General features: G+C 41.4%; 1 protein-coding gene across 1 annotated transcript; it reads right to left on the reverse strand.

The window, feature by feature from the left end:
• Positions 1–390: 390 nt before the first annotated feature.
• LOC108413708 (cytochrome P450 3A27-like) lies at positions 391–21,064 on the reverse strand. Its single transcript, XM_037543418.1, has 14 exons — positions 20,917–21,064; positions 20,750–20,835; positions 17,051–17,144; positions 16,876–16,928; positions 12,736–12,835; positions 12,082–12,195; positions 10,309–10,397; positions 7,178–7,323; positions 6,831–6,958; positions 5,923–6,001; positions 5,470–5,630; positions 4,644–4,870; positions 4,145–4,307; positions 391–661 (listed from the first exon to the last, which is right to left on the reverse strand). Exons 2-14 carry the CDS (start codon positions 20,827–20,829, stop codon positions 551–553), a joined length of 1,545 nt encoding a protein of 514 aa, XP_037399315.1. The 5' UTR covers positions 20,830–20,835; positions 20,917–21,064; the 3' UTR covers positions 391–550.
• Positions 21,065–22,692: the final 1,628 nt, after the last annotated feature.

A 22,692-nucleotide genomic window follows, 5' to 3' on the forward strand; every position in this document is an offset into this window, starting at 1 on the left:
CTATTTACACAAAGATGTACTTTCCTTGCAGGTATGAATTAAACCATTTAAGGACAGTTCCTGAGAGCCCAACCAAGTTCTCAAGTCTGTCTATGAGAAATTTATGGTCAGTGGTATCAAAGAAATTTATCTAGACAGCTATATAAGGACAGAAAGCCAGTCATTTGCTTGAAGACTTCTCAAATAAAGGGTAGATTTGAAATAGGCCTGTAATTAAATCAGTAGAGCTGCTTCTAGATTTTTTTATGAGAGGCTTCATAACTGCAGTTCTTGATTTGTTAGGAAAATCACCCAACATGAGTGAGGTGTTCACTACATACAGATATCATTAATTTCTACACTGTAAAATACTGGAACAAGGGTAAAAAACAATGAAATTCAAGAGAAAACTGAAATTCAGTGAAACTTCATTAGTGTCATCACAGCTGACTGGAGTAAAATAATACATATGAATATGAAATGAACATAACACATTCAAACTGATGTGTTTTTAATTAAAATGAATTATTTAAAGGTCTATGTTAAACACTGAAGTTCTCCTGGATGTACTTTAGTTGTCTTTGTGTGTGTTGCTGCAGTGGGATGCTGTTCGGGGGGTGAACTTGAGCGTGATGGGCTTTGTAGGAGTCAGCAGAAAACTTTCGTTCAGCTCTAGAGGAGCCTGAGGAGAAACAAACAACAAAAATATTAACAATAATGACTGCACATCATCATCCTTTAACGTAGTTATGATACATTTATATATAAATTTATATATATATATATATATATATATATATATATATATATATAAAAACACACACACACACACACACACACACACACACACACACACACACACACACACACACTATTATACAGTTACTTCAATATTTACAATTACTTTTCATCTACAACCTCGCAGATGATGTGGTGGATTTGTGTGAAAAACAAACAAAAAAAAACATCTATTTTATTCATGCAAGCATGCAAAATTTTGAAACTGTGCTACAAACAGTTCTTTAGTTGAATAAATTCTTAAATGTTCTGCTCACTATTTGCTAATATCCAATAGTATAAAATAAGTAAATCAAGAATGAGCAATTTTTTTATGTTTTATATGTTAGTAAATACTGTTTTCAGTAAAAATGCCTTTCAGAGGAATAAACAGGGCAAAAAATGTTTCTAAAATGGATTATTAGCACATCAGAAATGTTGAAATGCTACATAAAACCTCAAAACTATTTCATGCTCAAATATGTAATGAGGACATCCTCGAACAAATTACCTTCCTGTTTGAATTTATTATCAGTGATTTAAAGTTGATTTAAAGTGAAATGTTAGTTTTATTACTCTTATGTTTATACCCAGCTAATATTTCAGCTCTTCCTGGATTGGGGCCTTGTCATGGTGGAAGGGCTTGTGTGGTCTAGGGATCTTCAGACTAAGTTGTCGGGAGCAATATGCTCCTGGTAGGGTCCCCCAGGGCGAAAAGGTCTGGAGTGAAGACCCAGACTAACTCGATCCAAAAACTCCATGAAAAACAGACACAGATAATCGTGTATCATGCCCAGGAGAGGGTCACCGGGACCTACCCCGCCTGGCGAGTGTAACCCAGCCGGGCTCAGCCCGAAGAGGCGACGTGGGCCCTCCACCCGCAAGGTCCAGCATGGGGGAGCGGTGCAGTGCCGTATAGGCAGTGGGAGACTGCAGGGAAGCCTTTGGTGGCCTCCGCCCCTGTGGCTGAAACTGGCTCTTAGTACATGAAATCCGCCAGGTGTGGGGATACTTACGAGTTCCCAGCTGGCGGCCGTGCAGTTGGAGTTTGTCTCGGTGGATGAGAGGGTCGCCTCAATGCGATTTAAAATCACATAGAGGAAAACTGACTGTTGTGTGTGCTTATGCACGAAACAGGTCAGAGTATTCGGTCTTCTTTGAGCGAGTGGGCGGAGTTCTGGAAAGGGTCCCACCTACAGACTCCACAGTCTTACTGGGGGACCAATGCTCATGTTGGCAATGACTGGGAGACCTTGAGAGGCGTGATTGGGAAGAACGGCCGGCCCGATCTAAACCCGAATGGTGAATTGTTATTGGACTTCTGTGCCAGGCATGGATTCTCCATAACAAACACCAAGTTCGAACACAAGGATGTTCATAAGTGTCCATGGTACCAGAGCTCCTTGGGTCAAAGGTCAATGATCGACTTTGTTGTCGTTTCATCTGACTTGGGACCATATGTTCTGGACACTAGGGTGAAGAGAGGTGCTGAGCTGTCAACTGATCACCATCTGGTGGGGAGTTGGATCAGATGGCAGGGAAGACTGATGATCAGACCTGGTAGGCCCAAGCGAATAGTGAGGGTGTGCTGGGAACGACTGTCGGAGGCCCCTGTTTGGAATGATTTCAACTCCCACCTCTGGGAGAGTTTTTCTCACGTCCCGGAGGAGGTAGGGGACATGAAGTCTGAATGGACTGATGTAAATTAAAGATTCTCAAAATTAAAATGCCATGTATTATGCAGGATAAACCATAAATAAAGGCCTAGCACATTGGAGTAAGTGCCCTAAAACAACCTCAGTAGGGCGTAAGAGAGAAGACAGATACTTTATAGGGAGTGAGTGAACTTGTGAACCTTTCAAGGGCTTGGCACAATGTTTTTTTAAAAAAAGGATTCAGACTAGACTTGGAGATAATGGTTCACACAAGACCCTATTTGATAGACATATGAAGGTCAATTTGGATATAATGGTGGTTTTGTGAAGTCAGAAGATGACAAAAAAGAGGTGCGGCGATGTCACCCCACCTTCACCGAGGGTATAAAACATGTGAACAAACTCTGTATATTTGGGAGTGTCATCCAATGGCCTTTGGATAACATTCTCCATGCTCAAGAAATAAAGGACCTGCACTTCTGAATTCTGAAGAGTCTTCTCGTATTTCTTAGTTCGTTCGATTCTTTTTATTTTCTTTCAACAAACAAATTGAATTCGTTTTATTTTACAAACCATAGATAGAACTTAGGCTTGGTGGTCAAACAAGTGTCGAGGAACGACAGGACCCTGTTCAAAGCCTCCACTGTGGAAGCTGCCAGGCATAGCTGTGGCCAAAAGCTTGTGGGTGCCTGTCGGGGCAGCAACCCAAGAACCCCCTGGTGGACATTGGTGGTGAGGGAGGCCGTCAAGCTGAACAAAGAGGCCTTTAGGGACTGGATGGCCTGAAGGACTCCCGATTCAGCAGATAGGTACCGACAGGCAAAAAAGGTGGGAGCTGCAATGGAGGCAGAAGCAAAATCCAGGGCATGGGAGAAGTTTGGTGAAGCCATGGAAAAAGATATGCATTCGGATTCTAGGAGGTTCTGGACAACTGTACGGCGACTCTGGAGCAGTCGGGGTGGCTGCGATACCCTGTTCATCATACCCTGTTCATCTGTTCTCTCTGTTCGCTCTCTGTTCAAGCTCTCTTCTCTCTGTTCACTCTCTGTTCTACACCTCAACCCTCACCTATGATCATAAGCTGTGGGTACTGACCAAAAGAACGAGATTGCGAATACAAGAGGCAGAAATGAGCTTTCTTTGCAGAATGTTGGGCTACACTCTATTTGATAGGGTGAGGAGCTCGGTCATCCGGGAGGAGCTCAGAGTAGAACCCAAACTCCTCCGCATTAAAAGGAGTAAGCTGAGGTGGTTTCTGATTTGGATGCCCTCTGGACGCCTCCCGGTGGGGGTGTACCAGGCACAGTCTACCAGAACAAGATCCTGGGGTTGTCCTAGGATCCACTGGAGGGATTATATCTCTAAGTTGGCCCGGGAACGGCTTGGGGTCCGCGGGAATGAGCTGAAGGAAGTTGTGGGGGGGCAGGGTTGTCTGGGATTCTCTACTCTCTCAACTGCTACTGCAACCCTATCTGGACTAAGCGGTTAACGACGATGATGATGATGACTTCAAATGTTCATAATTAAAACACTGTTTACGGTGATGTTTTGAAATTTTGCATGAAATAAAATGACCTTTTTTAGTTCCATGATGTGTCATAAGAGGTCTGAGATGAAGCCAGAACTGCATTGAAAGTTGTGAAAATAATATCATAATAGAAGCATTACCACATCACTTCTGAAAGTTGACAGATGGTAACTGTATAAAGGAGGTAGTATCTTTAGCATCTAACCTGAGTTTCATCACAAACACTGACGTCGAATCTCTGAAGCGTCTCTACGATGGCCAGCTTCATGACCAGAAGAGCAAACCTCATTCCAATACAGTTCCTGGGTCCTGCACCGAAAGGCATGAATGCATAAGGGTCTATACTCTCCTTGTTCTCCTTAGTGAACCTGTACAGGACAGTAAACCAGAAAAATGACCATGCAGGTAACAAAACACTCATGGAAACTTAAACAAACTCAGTGCAGATGGAGATAAATTCCTCTATTATCTTGTAATCTAATTATTGTAATTCATGATGAGCTCTGTTTTGACATTAATTGAGAAGTGTACTTCATAATTAATACTTCAAATTAAATCTTTTTTGTTCAAATTTTTCATATTTTTAATTAAGCAATGGTGCCAAATTCATTACAGAACTGATAAACAGCGATAGTGACAATGATCATATTAACATAAACATACAATAAATTAACAGTGTTGATGATGATGATAATAATATTGACCTCTCAGGGATGAAGCTCTCTGGGTCAGGCCAGTATTCATGGTCTCGATGGAGGACATAAATGGGAATAACCACGACAGTTCCTTTAGGGACGGTGATGCCGCTGATCTCCACAGTTTTCTTGCAGTGTCTTTCAGTCCGAGGAAAGACAGCGTACAACCTCATTGATTCATTCAGAGCAGCATCCAGATAGTCCATGTTCATTAGGGCATCATACTGAACTGGAGCCTTAAAAATTAAACCAACAACAGTAGTGCATGTGATTTACTGCCCAAAATATTGTCAGTGAAAGTTGTTTCTGTTGCTTACTTTATAACACAAGTAGCTGCCAAAGAACAACAAATGTAGTCTAAATAAAGCAGGCCCAGTACAGACCCCTGAGGAACACCCATGGTGATTCTGGATTCTAGTGCAAAGGTGGCAAACATGTTGTTCCCTGTACTTCACTGAATTTCATTGTTTCTCCAACACTGAGGTCACCAAGGTCCAGACCTCTGTATTTTTACATTGAGGTGTATGTTGAGATTTTCTCATCTGATTACCGGCATCATTGCTTTAAGTAAGTGGAGTGAATTATCTTGTCGTTACTACAAAACTTTTACTCAACATGGCGGTTCTTTGATTATGTCAGCAAACTGACAAAATGACAACAAAATGCTTAGCACAGCGCTGGTCATCCTCAGACATCAGGTGGCCCAAATTCCTAGTGAGTGATCATGATGCCAGGTAGTTATTTTCACTTGAGTGAATTAACTAGCTAGCCTAAAGTCCAGCACACGGAAGGTTAAATTGTTTAAAATGGTACTGAAACAAGTGGTTGGAGTCACCTCATTGGGGAAGGTTCGGTCGACCTCCTCCTGAAGTTTCTTCAGTATCTCCGGGTTGGTGGCCAGGTTGTAGAAGAAGAAGGACAGCGTGCTGCTGCTCGTCTCATACCCAGCGAAGATAAACACCATGGCCTGGGACAGGATCTCATGGTCACTCAGACCTGCAGAGGAAAAAATGCTAAACCGTAAACACCTCATGACTCCTCAGACGTCTCTCCAGCACTGAGGGGTTTGTCTTTTATTCATATCACTTTATTACCGACTTGAAGATCACACGACACTTCCATCCTCCCTTTAGCTCAAATGTAATGAACCAAATCAGGTTTGTAAAATCAGGAGTGTAAAAAGTCTGGGCTGGTCTGTGAGGTTCAGAAAGCTATGAATGCTCAGTAATCACAGATTCTCCATCTGAAATAATTCAGCTTTATTTTTAAAGAGTGGAGTGGGAGGTACCTTTGTTTGTCTGTTTACCATCTTCCCCTGTATCTGTTCTCTGAGAGTCAATCATCAGCTGGAGAAAGTCCACTCGGCTCTGCAGAGAAAGAGGGAAATGGAAAGGCCGATTAACGTCAACACAGATCAGTGTAGAATTACAATAGTGACCACCTAAAGAGTAGATCCATCTGACCGAAGCCTCAACAGCTGAATCTAATCTCAGCTGAGTATTGAGCGTGTCAATCTTCCACTCTTTTGAGGAGACTCACTTTCAGCTCCTCAAAGAATCTGCAGACACACCTCCAAAGTTCAGTCCTAGAAGTGGTTGATCGTTTTCTGAAGTGATCAAACCCATTCAGTGGTGTTGAGGTCTGGACTCTGGGGCGGTCAGTCCAACATCCAGCTTCTTTGTTGTGATGTGTCCATCTCCTTTTGTCAGTGAGGTTCTTCTTGATCAGCTACACGTCCTTTCAGACCCACAGCACTGAGTGGTCTTCTCACAGTGGAAGGATGAACAGAAACCCCTGTGGATGTTTTCAGATCTGAAGCAGCTTGATCTTCTCCTCTCACTCAGAGTTCAAAGCTTCCAGTGCTGTTTATCTGATGGGGGAAGTGTCAACCAGGTCTTCCAGGTGGTTGTTAGGAGCCACATTTTCTCTGTAGCTTTTCAGTTTCTGAAATCCTGTTTTAGAAAGTTTTGTTTTTCACTTTTATTTTTCTCCTTCATTATATGATCTTCCATATAGGAGTTGGAAAATATTGAAACCCAGTCTTTGTATAACCCTAATTACTATGTGTCCCTTGTTAAAGGTTAATTGGTGGAATTTTCTGTCCAGTTCCAGGAACACATGATTTGTGAGGTGCATTCAATATAAACGTACAGATGCTCAATGAAGCACTTTCAGCATCTTAATTCTCAAACAAACCTTGTAGTTTTTGTCCTGTCGGTCAGCCTTGATCCTCTGCAGGACGGCGAAAAAGAAACTAGTCACTGATGGTGGAAACAACGATAAATTCATTTTTTCCAGCAGGGGAATGGTGAAGGGAAAGAGCGCTGGAACATGAAAACAAAGAGGAAAATACACAGACTTTAGTTATAATAAATAAAAAACACAATTACAAAGAGATGAAATGAAGACTCATGGATTCAGGAATAAAACATATGAAATGACTTAACTGACTCAAATGGTATTTCAGCATTAGACACTATTAGTGTTGTATATCAGTAAGTCTTAACAGCTCAGTGTGTTTGAATGTATATTTATTACATTACCAGCGATGAAGAAGACCAAGCGGGAGACGTTCAGACTGAGCTTCTTCACGTTGGTCACAAAAGGGTCATTGGGGTTGTTGAGGGAGTCGATGTCGACGCTGAAGGCTGTGCTGGTAACCACGTCCATAGTGTATGGTCCAAACACCCTGTCAATCACAGTTACGATAAAATTAGCACATAAAAATTAAAATGTACTATTATTCTCTAACCCTGCAACCCATAATGAGAAGCAGCTTAGAAGATGTGTGTGTGTGTGTATTATTCTCTAATACAGTGGTCCCCAACCCCCGGGCCGCGGACCGGTACCGGTCCGTGGATCAATTGGTACTGGGCCACCCAAGAAATAATTCATGATTTCCGTTGTATTTATTAGCTGAGTCTGAGCAATCTTCTATTTTGAAAAATGACTGGATTCTCATGGTTACATCTCCGTCAGTTGAGCGCCAAAAATTTAACCCACAAGCTAGCAAAATGAGTAAAAAACAGACGTCTTTGGAAAGTTTCTTTTCGAAGGGCAAAAGGCCCAGTGAAGAAACAGAAGAAGAGCCTACAACTTGCAAGAAAAGGAAAGCTTTTAACAGACAATACCAGGAGTTCTACTTGAAATATGCATTTGTCGCGACAGGTGATTCCCTCAGACCAAGCCTGCTCTGCATAATATGCGGTGAACGGCTCTCTAATGAAGCAATGAAGCCTTCAAAATTGCTTCGCCACTTGGAGACCAAGTACCCGGGATTAAAAGACAAGCCCCGGGAGTATTTTGAAAGAAAAAAACAGGAATACGAAGGACAGAAGCAATTACTGGTGGCCACCACATCAATAAATGCGAATGCACTGAGAGCATCATACTTGGTGGCTAACCGTATTGCTAAGGCTAAAAAGCCTTTCACTATTGGTGAAGAATTGATCTTGCCCTCCACTAAAGACATTTGCCGTGAACTTCTAGGAGAGGCCGCTGTTAAAAAGATAGCACAGGTACCTCTGTCGGCAGCACCGTGACTCGGTGCATTGAGGAAATAGCCGAAGACATTGAGAAACAATTGTTAGAGAGGATTAATACATCACCGAGGTTCGCACTCCAGGTTGATGAATCTACAGATGTTGACAACAAAGCAATACTATTTGTTTATGTGCGATATCTTTATCAGGAGGATGTACATGAGGATATGTTATGTGCACTATCGTAACACACGTCCTTAACTCGCGCCTTTTTGAGCAGCTTTGTGAGGAGATGGACGCAGAGCACAAACGGCTTCTCTTATACACAGATATAAGATGGTTATCCAGAGGGAAGTCGCTGGCCAGAGTGTTCGAATTACGAGAGCCGCTGCAAAGATTTCTCTCAGAAAAGAAGTCACTGCTGGCAGCACATTTCAGTGACGAGGAATGGGTCGCAAAACTGGCTTACTTGTGCGACATATTCAGCCTGCTCAATGACTTCAATCTGTCACTTCAGGGAAATATGACAACAGTCTTCAAGTTGGCAGATAAAGTAGCTGCATTTAAAGCTAAACTGGATTTGTGAGGACGGCGCGTGAACAGAGGCATATTGGACATGTTTCAAACATTAGCAGGGATTTTTTGTGAGGCTGAGCCTGAGCCTTCATTCTCACAGCTGGTGCACGATCACCTCTCTTTGCTTTTAAGAGTTCGAGCGCTACTTCCCAACCAAACAGGACGCACGAACTGGCAAGGGATGGATCCGTGACCCATTTATCACCAAACCAGGTGAATCCAGCATGTCTGTGCAAGAAGAAGATCAACTGCTGGAGATCGCAAACGACGGCGGCTTTAAAAGTAGTTTCGAGACAACAACTCTGCCGATGTTCTGGATTAAAGTCATGGCAGAATACCCGGAGATCGCCACCACAGCACTGAAAAACCTGTTGCCCTTTCCGACAACCTACCTGTGTGAAACGGGGTTTTCTGCAGTGACAGCAACCAAAACAAGACAACGGAGCAGACTGGACATAAGCAACACACTTCGGGTGTCATTGTCTCCAATTACCCCCAGATGGGACCATCTCGTTGCAGCGAAACAAGCTCAGGGCTCCCATTGATTGAGCGTTATGGTTAGTTAAAATTTTCATGCACTTTATATTCATTTTTGTGGCGTCTGTATTGTGGCGCAACTGTTGAAAAATAACATTCATGGAGTGTTTAATAATAAAAAATTTAACTGTTGTGTATGTATATTTAAATAATAAAGAAAGAAATGCGGAATTGCTGGTTCTTGTTCTTTATTTTCTCCATGTGTATTTTTTATAACGTTTATTATTATATTATTTATTATATTCGCAATATAAACAATTTACGTACCCCCCCCCCAGTCCGCAGAGTTGGGGACCACTGCTCTAATACACTTTCATCACAATTTATATAATAATTAGCAAATATTTGTTTACATTTTAGATCCCATAAACATCAACAAAAAATAATAAAATCTCACCAAAAAAAAAAAACCTTTGGCACAAATTAAGTTAAAAAAAAAAGTTTTTCGGTTTGGGCTGCTGTGCCTGCACATATCTCCAAAACAATGAGGGCTTTTCCAACTCACAGTATAACCAGCAAGCTGACTGGCTCTTTTTTTAGGGGGCAGGACTGTCCCTGTAAGCTTTCATAACATCTCTGACTAAACACCGTGAATATGAACCTAAAAGCAGCAAATATTAATCTAAGTGCAATGAATATGAATCTAAACACAGCAAATAAGAACCTAAAAGTAGCAAATATTAATCTAAACAGTGAATATGAATCTAAATACATTGAAACTTGAGATAGATACCAAGGTTACCGGAGTCAGCGCAAAATGCAGCCTGAACTTAAGACTGAGCGCAGATCAGCGTGCCTTAAGTAGGAAGCACACAGCTACTACCACTTAGCTCTAATAACTCAGTCCTGACTCTCTAGCCCCTCCTAGTGACTGGAGGTGACCTAGCAGGTTGCCTGGACGTTACAGTCACAACTTTTTTAGAACATTTTCCTGCCATCAAATTTACAATGAACGTATATTTACAAAGAGCAATAAAATTCATTAGTTGAAGCATAAAACTGTGTTTTTGTACCATTTTTATTTCAATACAGCCGTTCAAGGAGAATCAAAAACTGATAGCAAGAATTTCTCTACTCACTCTTTTACTTGCACTGTTCCTCCTTGTTCCGCGATTTTCTGCAGGTTTTTTAATAAAGTGCTGGAGTGCATCTTCATGATCCCAAACATCTGTGAAAGCACACAGTTCATCAGTTTGTCTCTACAGATAAACTATGTAGTTACTTTAAAATTCAGCTTTAACTTACAACTTCTCAACTCAATAACTGATTCACTATCATCTGATTAGTGTTACATAGATTTTTCACACAATCTTCTCCCCAGTTTGGTCATTAAGCTCGCCCCCAAAGCAGTGCATAATGCGCAGAGGTCACCGACTTTCTGCAGAGTCAATCACTACAGACCTCCAAACTTCATATGGCCTTCAGATCAGCTCAAGAACAGAATAGAGAGCTTCATGGAATGGGTTTCCATGGCCGAGCAGCTGCATCCAAGCCTTACATCACCAAGCGCAAAGCAAAGTGTGGAATGCAGTGGAGTAAAGCGCAGCCACTGGACTCTAGAGCAGTGGAGGCAGTCGTGGGCTGGAGCTTAGGGAACCAGCCCTGTGACTGGAAGGTTGCTGGTTTGATCCCCATGGCTGACAGTCCATGACTGAAGTGCCCTTGAGCAAGGCACCTAACCCCCAATTGCTCCGTGGATAGGGCTGCCCACTGCTCTGGGCAAGTGTGCTCACTGCCCCCTAGTATGTGTGTTCACTAGTGTGTATATATGTGGGTGTTTCATCGCATGGATGGGTTAAATGCAGAGGTCTGATTTCACAGTGTGCAAACACAGTGACAAATTGTGGTTAATTCTTCTTCTTAATTCTGGAGACGTGTTCTCTGGAGTGACCAATCACACTTCTCCATCTGGAAATCCGATGGACGAGTCTGGGTTTGGCGGTTGCCAGGAGACGGTACTTGTCTGACAGCATTGTGCCGAGTGTAAAGTTTGGTGGAGGGGGGATAATGGTGTTGGGTTGTTTTTCAGGAGTTGGGCTCGGCCCCTTAGTACCAGTGAAAGGAACTCTTAAAGCTTCAGCACCAAGAGATTCTGGACAATTTCATGCTCCCAACTTTGTGGGAACAGTTTGGGGACGGCCCCTTCCTGCTCCAACATGACTGCACACTAGTGCACAAAGCAGGTCCATAAAGACACGGATGAGCCAGTTTGGTGTGGAAGAACTTGACTGGCCTGCACAGAGTCCTGACCTCAACCCCATAGAACACCTTTGGGATGAATTAGAGTGGAGACTGTGAGCCAGGCCTTCTCGTCCAACATCAGTGTCTGACCTCACAAATGTGCTTCTGGAAGAACGGTCAAAAATTCCCATAAACACTCCTAACCCTTGTGGAAAGCCTTCCCAGAAGAGTTGAAGCTGTTATAGCTGCAAAGGGTGGGCCGTCATCACATTAAACCCTACGGATTAAGAATGGGATTCATATTAACACTCAGGTTAATATGCTTGTGAAGCCAGACGAGCCAATACTTTTGGAAATATAGTGTATATCTTCTCCATCTCCTGTAACATCTTGAATGATAAACTGAATAGGACACATTCCTAAAAGCTAACTGCTATATCTCTTACATCAGCTATCAGACAGCCTCATTGGCTAGCATCATGCTAAGTGAATTGGGGGGTAGGAGAACCACCCTTCCTACCCAGAGAGAGAAAGGACAGTAATGATCTACTGCACTCCAGTTTACAGATGGCTGTGGCATCACTAGGACAATTTTATTTGTAAAAAAAACAAAAAAAAACTGTATTTCTTCATGCTGATAATTTCTGCAATGACTTATTTGTAAAACACACCTCCTTCAGTCTTCCGCTGGTGAAGGACGGTGAGAGAACACTCCGGATTCTCTTCCAATCATCGTCCTTCACGACAGTCAAGGCATCGTACAGCTCCCCATTGATAGGAAAATCCTACAATACAATTTTGGACTTTTTAGCACTGAAATGAATGAAATTTAAAATGATTGAAAATCTACATTATGCAAAAAAGCTAAAAAAAAAAAAGATTATGTAAAAAATAGCTGCAGACATTTTCTTTCCCCACTACCTCCTCTTTTCCGAGGCGTTTACCTCAAACCCTTTTTTACTGCCTCTAGCTAAATGAAGACAGCTAATGCTATGTAGTTAACACTGCTAATTAAAAACTGCTTACAGCAGCTAAATTTGCTGTCTGAAAAAAGCTAAAGCAGCTAAATGACAAGAGCTAACGACAATCATCTCTGCCAACTAGAATTAGCCTATGCAAGCATACTCTACTATTTGAAAACAGTGAATACTACTGTGCCACCTTGTGTACTGGAGTAGCAACTGTTCAAGTCTGAAGAACAGAGCAGTATAAACATTTCATCAGAAAAATAAATGACTTGACTTCATTAACTCGTTAAAAGGCTTGACCACATCAACTTGTTAACAAATTCAGCATATCGTCCTCAGAGTGTTATATAAGCGTACTCGTCTGTTGGTGAAGAGGGAGTAGCACTCTTTAACCATCACGGCTTTAATGATGTCTTTGTCCATAACACAGATCACCGGCTGCCTTACGTCATACAGGCTGAAACAGAAACAACGTTTTATCATCAAAGCTCATTAAAAATACACGTACAGTGATATTTCAGTGAGAAATCTCAGATCTCCTGACCGACCATCTCAGATATTTTCAGAAATAATATCTCTGTGCCCAGAAGACTGCTGAATCATCAGTTTCTGTGATTGAAAAAGTGGGCGTGGTCTTCATTTTCATATTCTTTGGTTTAGAATTAGTTTATAGAACATACAGAGATGTATGTCTGCTGTGTTTGCACTGAGGCAACCTTGGTCGCTTATATCTCCATGATAATTAAGACAGCAGGCAAAACTGAATAAAAACATAAAGCAATGATGTGTAAACTGTCTTTTAACCTCTTCAACTCCTCGGGACCACCGGTGGGTCCAAACCGCACTCCGTCATGTTCTTCATAACGTTCATATTCCATAAGCTCCGTTCAGAAACTGGGCGTCGTGTGAGGCTGTAGCTCTTCTCTCCAGTCTAATAGACGGTGACGTCATTTTAAACCCTTATAATAAAAGAAGCTGAACTCAGTTTGTTTTTCTACTGAAAGTCGAGCCGTTTTTCCCCAAATCTGGGCTCTAATATATAAAATAATTATATATTATATATATCTAAAATATATATCTAAAATAACACAAAGAGCGGCGGAGATTTTTGGCTCTCAGCAGTAAAAAAAAAAAAATGTATACATATATACATTTAAGTGTACAAAACATAACCTGAAGAATAAGAGGTTAAAACTATTTAATTATAAATGGCACAAAGAAGAGATTGAGAGATCACTGATTTTTTTATGCCTGCCACACATGCCAAAATCGTTGGGATGGGGGCAATAAGACTGGGAAGTATGTGCACAGCGGTCACTTTGTTTAGAGCTGGTTTTGACCTGTTGGTCATACCGACCCAGTGCAGCACGCGGTTCAGCATCAGCGCAGCAGCGTAAAACTTTGGGAGAGTCTGTTCAACATAAATGATGAACTAACCTAACTTTGTGTAAATAGAGCTCAATATAGAAATATGTCCACATATGCAGTCGAGACTGACGCGGCTTTTTTCTGAATTTCTACAAACACCATTTCATTTTATAGTAAATGAGTTTGGGCTGGTTTATGTTTATGAACAGACGCCTACAGATCAACATAGTAAAGGAGCTCAACTGTGATCCTGAGTTTAAAGCCAGTTTTTATTCAACTTAAACTTGGAACTAAGTTGTAAATAAATCTGAAACTGAAACTTTGCTTGTGTGTAAAAAGTGATTTCAGAGCCACTCGGTTCTCCCTGATGGAAACTGTTTACCTTCAGTGTTTTGTGCTTCTGATCATTTTAATAGACGTCAGCGTCACTAATTAATGACGTTCTATTAAAAGACTGGTTTACCAAGAGAGACGCTGGAGGACTTTCACCTGAAATGAGTTCATGAAGCCAGTCTGGTTATAAAAATGATAACAGGACATCAGAGCCAGAATTACTCTTTTAGTACTTTTACTTTATACTTAAGTACATTTGTTCATCTATGTGAGCAACAGGTGGTGTTCAGATGTAAAGACTGTTGAAAAACATTGTTCAGCTGACTTAGAGCTGCTGATGCTGAAGTGCAGAGCCTTTTATCTGCCTAAAGAGTTCAGCTCTGTGCACATTCTGGCTGCTTACATCCCGCCATGCGCGAACTCTGCCACGGCGCTAGGGCTGCTGCATGACGCCATCAGTAAACAAGAGACCGCGCACCCGGACGCCGCGTTCATTGTGGCCGGCGACTTCAATCACTGCAACCTGAGGACTGTCCTCCCCAAGTATCATCAGCACGTGAGCTTTCCAACGAGGGACAGTAACATACTCGACCAAGTTTACAGCAGCATGAGGGCAGTCCGACCACATCTCCGTGTTCCTCTACCCAGCATACAGACAACTCCTCAAGCAAGCACTTCCAGTGAGTAAAACTATCAAAGTGTGGAATGAAGAAACTGACTTGGTGCTTCAGGACTGCTTTGACAGTACAGACTGGGATGTATTCAGCTGCTATGAATGAGGACTGTACTGTTGATCTAGAGGACTATGCTTCTGGGATAATGGGCTACATGAGCACCTACGTTGAAAGCGTTGTCCCTACAAGGCGCTGCAGAAAATACCCCAACCAGAAACCCTGTATAAACGGTGAAGTTCAGTCCATGCTACATGCCTGCCATGCTGCATTTCTCTCAGGCAATGCTGAAGACTACAAAAGGTCCAGATATGACCTGCATAGATCTTTCAAAGACGCCAAGAGACAGTACAGGCTGAAGCTGGAGGGCTACTACACCACCACGGACTCCCGGCGCATGTGGCAAGGACTACAGCACATCACCAGCAGACGAGCAGGGCGGTCACAACCAGCCACACCACACTATTGTATTGATGTGAATTGTAGTCTGACAAGTGAAAATTTCAGATCATTTAATGAAGTAATGGACACTATGTTCCTCAGACCAAGGAAGAAAAGGAGCAGATTGTTACCAGTGTAAAGTTTAAAATCCAGCATCCGTCATGGTGTCTGTATGGGGGGGTTGTATTAGTGGGTAACCTTCACATCTGTGAAGACACCATTAATACTGAGGAGTAAATATGCAACATAATAATAATAATAATAAATAATTTTGCAGCAACATAAACTATCTTCTAGACAACGTCTTTTTCAGGGACATGTTTCAGCAAAGTTAATGAGTTGAAAAATTACATATCTTGTTTTTGCATTTTTCCCAACTGAAAATAGACTGACGATTTGCAAATCAGTGCTGTGTGTTTTATTTTCACTTTTACTTCTGTACCAACGTGTTTGGTATTGGGTTAGTATTTATTACTCAAATCATAGAGCTGGTTTGCCATTTAGGGTTTAGTCTTAAAACAATTAAGGTTTCTGATTTATGAGCCCTTAAAAACAAAATGTTAACAAACTCAACAAGCCCACATTTAAATGTTTACTCTTCAAAACTACCACAACAACTCAAACTACATTTCAATTACATTTAAACTATACATATGACTGTATTGTCTTGAAACCAAACTGTATTCATTATGTCTTGTTTTACACAAAAAATAAAACGTAAAACTTAGACACAGTACAGTGGCCTCACAAAGTATTTGAACAGTTTAACCACTGGACAGTTCAGGTTACTTTAAAAATTATATTTGTTTCAAAGGAGAACTCTTGGAGATGAACATCCATCCAGTGTTCACTGAGGGTTCTACAAAGCTCAAATGTGGAAACACCAAAGCCTGGAGCAGTTTATCTCACACACTTAAAAAAAGATAGTTCTTTAAGGGTTCTTTACTAAAGACAGAGGTTCCATAAAGAACCATGAACACTCAAAAAAACAAACAAACAAACAAACAAAAAAAAAAACGGTTGCATGATTAAGGGGTTCTTTGCATTGTGAAATGGGTTCTTTCCAGAAAGACTGATGGAAAAATGTGCTGAAGATGGTTCTGTATAGAACTTTTTTGAGAAACGTTCCCTTCCTGGTGCTGAATAGAAACATATGCAACACATTCTCCATCAATCTGAAGAAACCTTTCACAATGCAAAGAACCTTTAAACACGCAAAAGGTTCTTTTGGTGTTCATGGTTCTGTATAGAACCATCTTTATTAAATGTGGATAAAACTCTGAGGTAGTGTTCACTGATGGCTCATGAACTCAGAAGTCTACAAATGATTCATCAGATTGATGAAAAATGTGCATGATATGGTTCTAGACATGGTTCTGTATAGAACCTTTTTGAAAAGGTTTGTTCACTCTTAACCCTTTGCATGATTAAAGGGTTCTGTGCATCGATAAGGCGTTCTTCAGATTGATGGCGGATATGCTCTAGATGGTTCTATATAGAACCTTTTTGAAAAGGGCTGTACTTAGCACCAAAAAGGTTCTTCTATTGTCACAATCTTTATAATAGTGGACATAAAACAATAATGTCCGAATTAAATGGGAAAAAATGGAAAAATCAAAATCAAAAGGTACTTCGGTCCAACACTGTGCTGGACAGTGTTTTTGAGGAAATGTGCAGAACTCACCCCCAGACTCTGCCATACTTCCTATAGCACTCCATATCGAGGACATGAGAACCCTGAAACAGAACGATGATAAGATAAAATCATATTCAGCCCTTTACACTGATCCGCGCCCAGACAGCCTTAATCAAACCTGGAATGAAGGATGATGTGAACGTCATCTCCAAGGTGAACTGACCTTCGTGTACCTGAACATGGTTCCAAAGACCGGAATAGGTTTCGGGCCAGGAATTCCTAAGCGTCCGAGCACACTTTTGGACCTGTATGCATATCTAGAACAAACACAGACCTTTATCACTTAATATCATCTGTAAAAGCAGCCATATCCGCTTCCTGGCCACTTTATCGGAAACAGGCCAGTGTCACTGGTGTAATGAGAACCCAAACACTATCTAGACCTACTGGCTTTTCTCTATATTATGTGTGACAGGTGGGAATGTCATGCTTGAGGGACCCTGAAAAACAAGAGATTATCAATGTTGAATAAAAGCAAAACAACAGATTAATTTAAACATTGTTTCACTGCTCAAAGGACAGCATTTCTTTTTTTATTATGCCACTTTTATGTCAGAGACTGATTTATTTTTATGGCTAAATAAGTTAAAGTGGAAAGCTAAACTCAAAATTGTGAAATTTGATTTAAAATGTAGGTTCAACTAAACATGTTAAACAGATTTATATCCTGTGTATATGGAAACATTTGAGTGTGACAAAGGCTTGACGTTATTACAACTTTTATTTTGTAATATTTAAGGTACAACGTTGACGACTGTCTATAAAGACACTGAAAACCAGCTGTGTTTATACACAATATATATATTTTTTCCACAATGAAATTTGCACACCTTGAATTCACATGTTCAAGCTTGAAAAACACCTTTTAGCATATTTTGGTCTCTCACAAACTACTAACAACGTCCTGTGTGAGCTGTGTGTAAAACACTTTGAGACGCTGTACTGAAAATATAAAGTACTTTATAAATAAAGCTTCATCATTATTATTAGTATTATTATGAAAGTACATGGCAATACTGAAACACATGACGATGACTGATAACCCTTTGCTATCCTGTTGTACACAGAGTAGGGCTGTGCAATATGACAGTAGAAAACATTACTGTGATAAATTACATCTCAATAAAATACAATATACTCTAATCACATCCTGTACATTGACAGGGCTTGTAAACACTGACCAACTGCATGTTTCATTATAAAGAGAACAAATCAGCCCTGTTTAACTGGGTTTAGTGCCAAATGCTGAACACGTCATTATATTCACAGGTCTTGATAGAATTTTGGAAAATATAGAACTGCTGGTTCTCTTTTCCCAGTTCTAACTGATCAGACGCGTGAAGAAATATTGTGACATATTGTGAAAAATTGCTCAAGCATCACAATATACAGCCATATCACCCACTTATAACACAGAGTGATATTATGATGGAGTTACACTCTCAGCAGTGAGAGAATGATAATATGATGGTGTTACACTCTCAGCAGTGAGAGAGTGATAATATGATGGTGTTACACTCTCAGCAGTGAGAGAGTGATAATATGATGATGTCAGACTCACAGCAGTGAGAGAGTGATAATATGATGGTGTCAGACTCTCAGCAGTGAGAGAGTGATAATATGATGGTGTCAGACTCTCAGCAGTGAGAGAGTGATAATATGATGGTGTTACACTCTCAGCAGTGAGAGAGTGATAATATGATGATGTCAGACTCACAGCAGTGAGAGAGTGATAATATGATGGTGTCAGACTCTCAGCAGTGAGAGAGTGATAATATGATGGTGTCAGACTCTCAGCAGTGAGAGAGTGATAATATGATGGTGTCAGACTCTCAGCAGTGAGAGAGTGATAATATGATGGTGTCAGACTCACAGCAGTGAGAGAGTGATAATATGATGGTGTCAGACTCTCAGCAGTGAGAGAGTGATAATATGATGGTGTTACACTCTCAGCAGTGAGAGAGTGATAATATGATGGTGTTACACTCTCAGCAGTGAGAGAGTGATAATATGATGATGTCAGACTCTCAGCAGTGAGAGAGTGATAATATGATGATGTCAGACTCACAGCAGTGAGAGAGTGATAATATGATGGTGTCAGACTCACAGCAGTGAGAGAGTGATAATATGATGGTGTCAGACTCTCAGCAGTGAGAGAGTGATAATATGATGGTGTCAGACTCACAGCAGTGAGAGAGTGATAATATGATGGTGTCAGACTCACAGCAGTGACAGAGTGATAATATGATGGTGTCAGACTCTCAGCAGTGACAGAGTGATAATATGATGGTGTCAGACTCTCAGCAGTGAGAGAGTGATAATATGATGGTGTCAGACTCTCAGCAGTGAGAGAGTGATAATATGATGGTGTCAGACTCTCAGCAGTGACAGAGTGATAATATTATGGTGTCAGACTCACAGCAGTGAGAGAGTGATAATATGATGGTGTCAGACTCTCAGCAGTGAGAGAGTGATAATATGATGGTGTCAGACTCACAGCAGTGAGAGAGTGATAATATGATGGTGTTAGACTCTCAGCAGTGAGAGAGTGATAATATGATGGTGTCAGACTCTCAGCAGTGACAGAGTGATAATATTATGGTGTCAGACTCACAGCAGTGAGAGAGTGATAATATGATGGTGTTAGACTCTCAGCAGTGAGACAGTGATAATATGATGGTGTCAGACTCTCAGCAGTGAGAGAGTGATAATATGATGGTGTCAGACTCACAGCAGTGAGAGAGTGATAATATGATGGTGTCAGACTCTCAGCAGTGAGAGAGTGATAATATGATGGTGTTAGACTCACAGCAGTGAGAGAGTGATAATATGATGGTGTCAGACTCACAGCAGTGAGAGAGTGATAATATGATGGTGTCAGACTCACAGCAGTGACAGAGTGATAATATTATGGTGTTAGACTCACAGCAGTGAGAGAGTGATAATATGATGGTGTTAGACTCACAGCAGTGAGAGAGTGATAATATGATGGTGTTAGACTCTCAGCAGTGAGAGAGTGATAATATGATGGTGTTAGACTCTCAGCAGTGAGAGAGTGATAATATGATGGTGTTAGACTCTCAGCAGTGAGAGAGTGATAATCTGATGGTGTTAGACTCTCAGCAGTGAGAGAGTGATAATATGATGGTGTCAGACTCTCAGCAGTGAGAGAGTGATAATATGATGCTGTTAGACTCACAGCAGTGAGAGAGTGATAATATGATGGTGTTAGACTCACAGCAGTGAGAGAGTGATAATATGATGGTGTTAGACTCACAGCAGTGAGAGAGTGATAATATGATGCTGTTAGACTCACAGCAGTGAGAGAGTGATAATATGATGGTGTCAGACTCACAGCAGTGAGAGAGTGATAATATGATGCTGTTAGACTCTCAGCAGTGACAGAGTGATAATATGATGGTGTAAGACTCTCAGCAGTGACAGAGTGATAATATGATGGTGTTAGACTCTCAGCAGTGAGAGAGTGATAATATGATGGTGTTAGACTCTCAGCAGTGAGAGAGTGATAATATGATGGTGTTAGACTCACAGCAGTGAGAGAGTGATAATATGATGGTGTCAGACTCACAGCAGTGAGAGAGTGATAATATGATGCTGTTAGACTCTCAGCAGTGACAGAGTGATAATATGATGGTGTAAGACTCTCAGCAGTGACAGAGTGATAATATGATGGTGTTAGACTCTCAGCAGTGAGAGAGTGATAATATGATGGTGTTAGACTCACAGCAGTGAGAGAGTGATAATATGATGGTGTTAGACTCTCAGCAGTGAGAGAGTGATAATATGATGCTGTTAGACTCTCAGCAGTGAGAGAGTGATAATATGATGGTGTCAGACTCACAGCAGTGACAGGCTGATCAGCAGGAGGAATAAGCTCCATGTCGCTGGAGAGCAGATCCACTGGATCCACTGAGATCCCATCACAGGCTGGAAAACAGAGAAAAACCCGCGAGTTATTTAAGATGCAGCCAGATTCGCTTTTAGATCTTCATCACCTTCATAACTGACCTTAAAGGCTCCTTAAGCGAGTCGAAGGTGGAGGCTAAAGCGTCTCCAGCTCGTTTCTGTGGGAATGTTTACCAAGTTTCAGCCGTTCAGCTCCAGCGGGGGAAAGAAACGCCCCCTGTTCAGACCCGCCAATCAGAACGCGGGGCGCGACGACGCGCACATAACGAGTTTTATAATGGACTGTTGTTTTCACGGAATGACCCTTGACTTTCAGCAGTGTCCTTCATCAACTCCCTGCTGAAAACACACAGAAACCATTAGGAGTTTTGTTGGTTCCTGATGGTTTTAGTCATGTGTCTTGGCTTTCTTAAAGGGCTGATATCACAGTGCAAAGCCCACGTGTCAAACACAAGGCCACGTCACGGTCCTATATATATATCACAAAATATTTACCTTTATTATTGATATTAGCCCGTTCCACAATTTGCTGCACTACAATTCCCAGCATGCACTGCAACCTAATGTGCGCTGTGACTCTCCTACCCCAGCAACAGTCTGTGGGACAGCAATTCCACCTCAATTCTACACAATTCTACACAGTTCTACACAGTTCTATACCAGTCAGGACACCAAGATGCGTGTCAGCTGCAGTTCAGCCAAAATAACCACTGAAGATCAGCTCAGCAGCTCAGAAACTGAGCCCAAGGCTTAATGGGCCCGCAGTAAAGTGACCATCCCAGGAGTCCAGACCCATCAGACAGGCAGGTTTAACAGACTGAGCTGCGGGGGACGTTTACATGTGGAATATTTCTAGTACTCATGTAATCTTTCATGTATTTCAGTGCTGAAGTCTTTTATTTTCTGATTAAACAGTGGTCATTCAGGTCACTGCACAGCACGAAGTAAAAATGAAATAAAAACATGTTTTTCTCTCTCTGGCCACAGATTTGATGAGATTTTTAAAAATGGCCCCTTTAGTGTTTGAGTTTGACGCCACTGATGTAACAGATCCTAATGGTTTAACAGGTGACCACCCAGACAGGTCGGCACCGCGCCTGATATTCGCCGCTGCTGGTCCACCTTCAGACCACCCAGATTACTCTCCTGCAGACAAGCTCTGACTAGTTTTTCTGATTTCTCCTTAAACCGATTTTAAATGGACAGAGACTTTTATTTTGGAAACTAAGACTATTACAATCAACTGAGAGAAAACAATAACGATATAAAACGCCATTGAAATGCTGAGCAGAACGCCAGCGGACCACCAGCTTTGCCATCAGCCGACCAGCAGTGGTCCACTATCCTCTGGCTATCAGGGCAGTGGCAGGTTCTAAATGCAGTTGATTGTTTCCTAATGGGATCTAAAGATGTTCTACAGGACTTCTTTTGGAGACCATTAAGCCAATTCCCATAAGAAAGGAAACCATTAGGCTGTGGATGGTCCGGGTCCCCCGGGTCCTTCCCTATCTGTCTCTGGACCACGGGGGCATGGTTGCGGCTTCTTGCCCTCATTGTTGAGCACATTCCATGACACATGACACGTGAACGCATATACACACATATACACATTGCTGCAAACAGTAGAATTGTGTGTGGTGTGTGGGTGTATATGTGTATATGCATATGTATGGATATGTAAACATGTGTATGTATGTAGCAGCAAATAGTAGAATTATGTTTGGGTGTATATATGTATATGCATATGTATAGATATGTGAATATGTATATGTATGTATTTCTGTATAATTGTTTTTTTTCCCTACCTTTTTTTTTTTTTTTTTTTAGTTGTCTGGTTATTTACTTATTTTGTTTTTTTTTCTGTTTCTTTCTTTTTTG

Source organism: Pygocentrus nattereri, chromosome 12, assembly GCF_015220715.1.
Source record: "Pygocentrus nattereri isolate fPygNat1 chromosome 12, fPygNat1.pri, whole genome shotgun sequence".
Taxonomy (NCBI): Eukaryota; Metazoa; Chordata; class Actinopteri; order Characiformes; family Serrasalmidae; genus Pygocentrus; species Pygocentrus nattereri.

Excerpts from the sequence above, each read along its gene's own strand:
- LOC108413708 (XM_037543418.1), bottom strand. The coding sequence starts at position 20,829 with ATGGGATCTCAGTGGATCCAGTGGATCTGCTCTCCAGCGACATGGAGC. Across the intron at positions 4,308-4,643 it reads GAGAGCTTCATCCCTGAGAG|GTTCACTAAGGAGAACAAGG; the intron begins GTCAATATTATT and ends TGTCCTGTACAG. Across the intron at positions 662-4,144 it reads GTGTTTGTGATGAAACTCAG|GCTCCTCTAGAGCTGAACGA; the intron begins GTTAGATGCTAA and ends GTTTCTCCTCAG.